Here is an 8,691-nt window from a genome sequence, read left to right as displayed (position 1 = left end):
GAGCCACGCACCCTGGCCTGTCACCATAACACTACGAGATGGAGAAAGCATTGACTGAGTTTTTTCCTCCCCCCTGCCGGGTGACTGCCCAGTCTTCTCACAGGCATTTACCGACTGCCGTCTGGCTCGGCAGGCAGTTCCAGCACCGGATGGTGTCCGCCCACTGTTGCGTCGCACTGCATTGGTACTCTGGATGAGGGAGTATCCGTTTAGCCGACGGGAGCGTATCGAACTGCTGCGTGTCGCAGACCTGCTAGCACCCTTAGTCGACCTCGTTACCCTGCCACGTCGAACTACCGAACTGTCGCGGCTGTCTTGGGGTTCCTCGAGACCGATTCGACATTCACTGCTACGAGAAGCTTCCTGTAAGCCAGATGAAGTTGCGACAGACACCACATGGTATTTGGCACCTCCGGGTAGTCGACTTGGCTGCAGCCCTAGAAGCTTCTGGAGCGTTGGACCGCGCTGGCGTGCGGAATTTGGCCGTAGATCCACAAAATGAACTTCAAGCAACTCTGACGTCCAAACGTCCCCAGTGTGATGCTCTGATTCGGCATTCATCAGAGTTCCTCCAGCGCTGGTAGCAGTGGGCCCGTCCGGAGGCATCTGGAAGCTAGGAGGGGCTTCACGGAAAGAGGGGACTACGGCAGTGATATCGCGATTTTTGGATGGTAAGGTGTCGTTCGTGGCGCTTGCAATCCGCGGAGGGCACAGCGCCTTCACTGATGGAAACTCTTGAGGCAATACCGTCCCCAAAGATGAAGCACATGTGGAAGCTTGGCGGGGGCCGATAATGGGCATCTTGCCTTGGATACGGGAGAGAATCTCGTGGAAGTGTTGGTCGTCACTCAGAGGTTGAAGCTCGTCGGAGACTGGAGACGCAAGCCACCTGAGAAATTGAGAAACAAGAGAGATTTGCAAGCAAACAGGTCGCAAGAAGACTTGTCGATGTAGAGGCAGCAACGCAAAACCCATCTGCTGCGCGGTCGTGATGTGTTGTAATTCCCTCGGTAAGTGTTGTGATCTAGGGGAACTCCTTACTCAGACAAAACTGAATTGAGAAAAGCCGGGCGCTGAAAGACCCGAGGATCGCCCAATTCGGCCAACAGGTCGCAGGGATCCAGAGACAAGCAAAGAGAGCTCTGCAAACCAGACAAAAGGCTCGTAGTCCTTGCAACGCTTTCTTCCTTGAGACAGCGCGCCTGAGAGCCGACGGTTAGAGAATGCTGGCCATCAGCGGGAGGCGTGGGGATCTGCGCAGTTTTGCAGTCGTCTTTTTCACTACGATCTCGTCCAAGGAGTGGAGATGCCAGAGGCAAGGGGGAGACAGGACGAACAGGGTGCCTTTGTAGCGGTGACCGAGCCAAGGAGGAACTGCAGGACCAGAGACGACGATCTCGAAAAGTAAGGTCAACTCCCATGTACTGCGTCACATGCGCGCCGACGAAATACTACAGCGGCGAGCTTCACAGTAATTTCGCCGTGATATCGCTTGTTGAAGCTGGAGAAGGCCGCTGCAGGCGTTTCGTGCCGGTACATCCAGACACGATGTGACGTACACAGGTTGATAGGGAAAGACAGTCACCCAGAGAGACAGAAAGGTGAGCCACGTCCTGTTCGACACGAATCAATATCGCCGTTATCGACCGCGTTTACTTCCTTCGCACATTGAAGAATACGGGGGAAACGCTTGAGACACCACATTTAAATGTACCACTTACCACGTAGTAAGGAACGACTGAAGGTCGAGCAAAGCAGCGGGTGGTGTCAAGGAGTACAACGTGAGCATGCGGTGCAGCATGTAGCGAAGCGGGAAAGGGCCTACAAAGGAAGAGAGAGTCAGAGAAGCAGCGGAGCTGGGCAGGTCTTCCCCGGCAGCAGGGTCAACGGCTGACCGAAGCTGTGTCGGTTTACTTCCCAAGAAGGACAATACGGGTAAACCCACACGTTGGAATCAGCAACTGAACCCCATGTTTTCAGGAAACTGCGCAGCGACTATTTCCTAGTATACTGTCAGAGGTAAGGCTTTTATATTTTTTCCTGTGTGAGGTTACCTCTTTGCAGCCTGGGAGTTCTTTGGGAGACTCGCAACGCATGGAATAAATACACAACGAAGGTGGGGCGACAAACATAGCCACAGTACGGCGAGTGCTTGAATCTGCACTGCAGCAGTCGCCGATGTGCCTTACGTTGCCAAGTCAGCGGCTGCAAAGTCTCGTCGAGTTGTGTAGACGTGCAGTTATGAGAGGATGCATCGGCGCCGCCTGCAAAAATGTAGTATTGGTGAACCAAAAGGAGCGACGTCCATGCGGAATTTGAAGCATGTGATCGACCCTCCGAACCGCTCTTCACTACAAATACCTGTATGCACATGCCCCGTTGAATCAGCGTCTCAGTCACTGCTCATTTACATTGACTGATACACAATACTTAAACACGTTTTTATAACGGCATATGTATACGCTGTGCATCCTGCGGTCTTCGAGCCGCTACCAAGCTCAGAAGAGACAAACGGACGACGCTCCACAATGTGTCCTTCTGCATGCTCAGCATGTTTCTGGTCAGTATCGTGGGCTTACAGCATGCAGGACAGGGCTTGTCGGAGAAAGAAGAGTGATCAAATGAGACATCGCTGTTGATAATAAGCTCTGGAGAGATCCGAAGTTCTTCTTTATGTAGCTCGAAATATGCGAGAAGAAAATAAAAGTACCCTGGAGGTGCTTTGTCCTCCGGAGCCTGCACGCACAATCGGAGAAGGCCAGCAATGGCGACGAATGTCTGCGGCCGCCACCGGGGAGAAAGAAAACTGTTGTGGAAGATGAACTTATAGAAGCCCCACATTCCCGATTATGAGGGCAGTGAAGTCTTCCAAGAGGCCCTCCCAGACGCAAAGGAGTTGCGGAGCACGAGCAACCACTGTTTCTGCGCCCAGATGCTTTGACACACTTTTTTGGGTGGAACTGTGTACGTGGACCGAGGATATCATGCTACTCCAACGGGACACACTGGGCCACTCGAGGTCCCGCTATATAAAAAACGTGTGATATCCCGGATGATACATGCAGGAAGTCATGCGACATAGCGTATTAAGAAACGTTAAATTTGTCTGTCGAACGGAAGCTTCGGGCGCCACATGCCGGTCAGCTGAGCGCTCTCCCTCGATGCTCCACTTTATAAATAGTGCAACGATTCTCGGTTGTCTGGGCAGTTTTTGTGTGTGAAGGTGCGAAGCACGCTACTCTGTGAGGCTGAAGAATCTAGCGACTCTTCACGACTTACGCGAAGCTCTAAAATGCAACGCCACAAGCCTAGAAGCGTATGCACGTCCTTGAATCGCGAAAAACCAAGCGTATGAATTAGTCTGCCAATACAAACCGGAGGCAAAGGTAGTACGGGAATCGTCCAGCTCAACAATGGAATGGCAGCAATTGTTTCAGAAACACTCGTTTACCTGTCATGCCTCTCGTCTCCCGTTCGTCGTTATGGACAAGCGTCTTCACCGTAACAACGCCGACCAATTTACCTAAAATGTTCATCTCGGATGATTCTCTCAATGTCAGCCTTTAGTACTTAAGCACCAAACGATGCCATTGTGGGACATTCCTACGCACAAGACTCTTTAAGGGAGTGGCCTTTAGTTTTTCCTTTCGATCTAAATTCGGACCGGGGTAATTCTCCAAACTCACATTGTTTGACTCCACGCAACGGAGGGAATGAGGCGCTCAACTTCGTTGGTCACACTAGGAGAGAAAAATTGCAACAACTGCCTGCAGGAGACGTATCGACGACAGAAACGAACCAGCAGGTCCCTGGAATGAATGTTTTGGGTGTTTCCCTCTGGAGCGACGAAAGTCGGATTCCCGGGACATGCGACATCTGACACTACACCGCCCAAACCCAGACCATGTATTGCCGTCCCAGACTAAGCAAATGAGTCATTAGCCACAACTCGGAGCAAAAGGGGTATATGCCATCAGGAGGAATTCCCCGAAATGATTTCTGCTGCCTGGCATAGGCTGCAGTGTCGCCGGCAGTGAGGTATTTTTTCATGCAGGCAATCTTGCTGTGCGGCCAGAAAGGTATGCACACTTTCAGCCAGTATGTTCACCTGAAGAGCCTTGCTGCATTGGCGGACTGCTCGATGGACTCCTTGGGTGGTAGCAACAGCCAAGGGGCGAAGAGAAGAAGAAAAGCTTGGAGAAGTTGGACCAGTTGAGATAGAGACGGCCTCGGAGAGAGGAAAAGGAAGGCGGAGCACAAGTCATGCATGCCTAAAAAGCATAGGAAGAATACATGGCAAATACAGTAACCACTGCCAGAGTGAGCACGGACGTCGAAATTACACAGGGACGCTAAACTAGCGCGGACTTCGCACTCAACAATCAATGTAGGACAGGATTTATCCAGTCATCGCCTGTCCAATGTAGTGGCGTAGCGCAAGCTCTATGTTTGCTGTGTACACTTCTTCGTTAAAAGCATTAAAGACAGGCAGAAACCGTGAACCGCCGGCAGCCCCTACCGTTCAGTAGTTCCCACGTATCCCCGGCCCTCTTTGCCTACCTTGCCAGTAACAAACACCGTTCATCGTGCAGAAGATTGACACAGCATCGGTGACCAACTCGACCATGCTGTCTTTTTGCTTCTGCGACTCCTTCCCTTCACTCTTTGAAACGGGGAAGTGATTGATCCACCGTTGTCTAGATACATCACCTGCCACCAGATGCAGGTCCAGGTCTTCTTCAGTCAGACTACAATTCGCTTGTCCATCTTCCCCGCTGTCCGGAACAGCCTCAAGAGTGCCACACTGGTCCGGCGGCGTATCCGACGGAAGGGATCCTGCGCGTTGCCGTGAAGCCTTCCGTTCTATAAAGTCACCCACGCTTACTGCTATCCGCTTAGCGTCTGCTTCTGAAACAGGTAGCCGGGACAGCCAGTCAGTAAGGGACGTTCCCGGTCGACACCGTGTCTTCGCATCATGGTCTACAGGGGTGCTGGCAACATGAAGGCCAACATCCCTCTGATCTTCACAAATTTGGCGCTGAGCGGTTCCCGAGGCAGCACGATTTGGTGACGCAATTTCAGGCATCTTTCCCGATGAGCACAGCCGCGACACCTCTCCCGACCCCGGGAAGTCACACGATGCAGACTCTGAGTCACGTGATGGCCAGCATGCGGCGGAATTTTTGGGTCGGGATGCCAACGGCAACTCCAGAGGCTGCAACGGGGAGCTCAGTGACGAAGGCATTGGCTCAGGTATCGAGGAGGAACTGGACTGAATCAAGGAGACGCAAGCGTTCGTAGACGCCGGAGAATTTGCAGATTTATTGGACAGGGGTGTCGGATGAGAGTCCGACGCCGGTGACAGCGCGACAAGGGGATCCAAAGTATAAGAAATACACGTTTTTTCTTTGAAGTTGCAGAATGCTGTGTCAGGGTTCGGGACACGTTGCCTCGGCAGATGTGACACTGCTGACGTCCGCGAAAGGGAGTACGCTTCTTTCCTTTCTAGTTGAACAGCGACACTGCTTTTGACATCTTCAGGGGGACAACCAACGGTCGGTTCCCGCTGCACTCTAGTGGGAATGCCAGTCGGCAACATAGCCGTGACGAAAGTGGGTATTCTCGCCTCTTTGATGCCTCCAGAATCATCCGATGTACTAGGCATTTCGCACCCTGCCTGGCTCTGCTCCAGCAAACCACTAGCACCTGGATGAGTTGAGCCAGGTGATCGGGGCTTCCCGTCGACATCCGCTGGACTGCGATGCGGAGTCCTTTGCTGCTGATGATCTGGCAATGTATCACGCTGCTCTCCCTCGCCAGACTGATTGCTCATCTCTGGCTGAAACGCAGGCACCGCGTGGAGGTGAATTGTTTTCAGGTTGGCCGTCGTTCTTGCCTGGTGGGCCGTCCTTCCACCCACGCTATCGTGCTGCTTTGCCGCGAGTAGGACTTGATGCTGTTCAACCTGTTGTGATATCGAGGCAAAAACGTTTCGGTGAAAGGAAAGACCGGAAAAACTCGTTCTGGACGGTGATGAAACGACCAGTTGGTTCACTACTTCCTCCACATGCGGGAGATGCTCATTCTTCCTCGAATAGATGCGCTGAGCAGGAGGAACTTTTTCGCCGAGAAGGCATGCGTTTTCGGCCGAGCAGGATTCAGGCGAGCACTCCACATGATGGAAAGCCAGTTGGTCTGCTATATCTGTGCGAGTCGGGCTCGGCCCCGTGGCTGGTAATTTCCGGCACGAATGGTCCTCCTGAGAAATGAATGGTCCATAGCCTTTACAATGGGCGAGAACAGTAGGCGTTGAAAGTTCGGTATCGTCACCTTGACTTCCGAACTGTGAGGATAAACTGGAGCTCGTTCTGCTGGATCCATCGGCCAAGGCGACATTTCGCTCCTGCCGCTGCAATGTGGAAAGGCAGATGTCTCTCTTGTGACGGTCACCTTCTAACTGGTCTCGTATGCCACTGTTCTCAAACCCGAATGCCTGCCGGTTTCTAGCCTGAGAGGCCTCAACAGTCGTATCCAAATCACAACTGATGGAGACTTGGGGGACACAACTGGAACTGGCTGTAGTTGCTGCAGCAGTTCCTGGCAGCTGCCCCGGAAGAAGGGTATTCTCTGACTCTTTTTTTTGCACGTTAGTTAGAATTGAAACAGGTGATATTCGGGCGGTGGCGCTCACACATGTTGGCGTTGATGGAGGCTCGTCGGAGGTAAGACTGCGACCTTTGTTCCACTCTAACGTCGCAGTTGACGAGCTGGCGGCTTCCGATCCTACCAGCTTGTTTGCTTCCACAAGATCTCCTATATCAGGAGGCTGTCCACACGAACGCGAACGGAAGGAATCGACGCCTCTCCATGATAAGTTCGTTCGAGCTTCCCAATTCTCCGTTTGCTCGGACACTGCAGCAGAGATCGCCGAAAGATTCTCCTACACATTGCAGTAGAACCAGAAAGCACAGCCACTGCCTTCTACTGCCCATCTGCCGGGAGATCCCCTGATGTATATGGAGGGCATTGGGGTTCGTCGCTTCCTTGCAGCCCCCAAGGAGCTAAAAAACGAGAAATAGCTTCAGCTAAACGTTCGAGCTGCTTACACGGAAAACTGGGAGCAAGCCACCCATTCTGCTTCGGACCAGACTTTCACGATGTGAACATATGGTGTCACTGGAACGCACCTAGTGAGTTTACCTCCACATGAATAAGAGCTGAATTAGTGCAACAGCACGCCAAGACATTTCTCACCTCTATTCTCACGGCTATATCTTGGTGGCCTTGAGGACTCGGAGACATTTCGCAGCATTTTGCGCTGCTTCCTTCCGCGGGGAGTGGCAACGATGAGGGTGATGATATATCGCCTTTCACGCAGATGCTGGTTGGTTGGGACGGCGAAGCAAACGGCTCCTTTTCAACTTCTTTTTTGGACGTGCCATGAGAATTCACACAGCCGGCTGCGACGTCCACCCCAGGAAAGCTTTCCGACGGCCTAATATTCAAAGCATAGTGTGAGTCCCGGCAGCGCACCTGAACACATGCGGTGCTGGTAACTGAGTGAATTCCGGATGACACTCCCTGTAACGCTTCCAACCCTACTGCGTTGGTACGTTCTTTGGCATTGTCGATCCGGGTCGTTGAGTCCTGCTTGTTTTCCGTACTCGACACAAACCTGCCATATTCCAATCCACTTTCACTTTCAGACGGTAGATCAATTCTATCCTTCTCTTGGTGCATCGGCTTCCGATGCTCCTCTTTCGCTGCCTCGATGCTGGAAGAATGGGGGGGCAAATTGGAGGCGCGTGCTGAAGTGTCGGGGACCTTGGATTTTGCGGCGTTAGGAGCTGGCGGCGGCGAACTGGAAATAAGGGAGTGAGCTCCACTCGCCACACACCCTGCTTGAGTTTTGATTTCCTCGTGGGAGTAGGGCTCATGAGTTCCCTCTCCGTTCGTGCACAGTGGCGAGAGGCAGACTCGAGTGGACGAGACTGGCGGAGAGGGTTTAGAACTGCTTCGGGCTGTCTCGAAAAGCACCGAAGATGGAGTTGCCGGCATAGACGACATGAAGGGTAACTGATGGTGGCTCGCATGTACAGGCAGATGAACACCGTCGAGAGCGGCTAGAGCCCTGTCTTCATACGTTGGAAAATTCTTTGAGACGCTGGATGGAATAGGGAAGCCGGTTGCAGTCTCGCACGCAGGCGTTTGAACCGGAGATGCTGAGGTATTGTCATGCTTCCTTTCTTTTGCAAGCTCTCCGTCTTCCCCGTGCCGAGGCGGGGACGGACGGATCAAGTCGTGAGACGACCTCGGTGAGGTTGGGCAGGAAAAACGGGACGTATCAGAGGCTGGTAGGGGCGCCTTTTCTGCAGTTTCTCCTAGCACTAACCCGCAGTTGAAAGGCTTTTTCTGGAGGCAATGATGAAAACTTGTAGGGGCAATGCCAGCGCCGTTCCGAAGAAAATCAACCGGATGTTCGATAACTGAGAAGGGAACATTGTGATTGTGGTCGAGTGATGCTATATCATCCGAAGGGCCGACCGGTGACCCACTGATGGGCCTCACATACTGTGGAGTAACTATTCGACAAAAACGCTCAAGCCGCGTCGGCTCCAGCACTGGGAGGGGCGCGTCAACGTATCGTTGGTCGGTCCCAGAGCATGGGGAAGGGTTCTTTCTTCGAGCCAT

At 52.8% G+C, this 8,691-nt stretch overlaps 1 protein-coding gene across 1 annotated transcript; it reads right to left on the bottom strand.

Annotated features, from left to right (window-relative positions):
• Positions 1-4,522: 4,522 nt before the first annotated feature.
• On the bottom strand, positions 4,523-8,691 carry NCLIV_016460 (conserved hypothetical protein; the record flags this gene model as incomplete). The annotated part of the gene is made up of 2 exons (XM_003881838.1): positions 4,523-6,169; positions 7,255-8,691. The coding sequence occupies 2 exons, from the start codon at positions 8,689-8,691 to the stop codon at positions 4,523-4,525; spliced, it is 3,084 nt and encodes a 1,027-aa protein (XP_003881887.1).

The sequence above is a fragment of the Neospora caninum genome, chromosome VI, assembly GCF_000208865.1.
Source record: "Neospora caninum Liverpool complete genome, chromosome VI".
Lineage (NCBI taxonomy): Eukaryota > Apicomplexa > Conoidasida > Eucoccidiorida > Sarcocystidae > Neospora > Neospora caninum.
The sequence above is the reverse complement of the archived record's forward strand: the minus strand, read 5'-3'. Positions and strand labels throughout refer to the sequence as shown.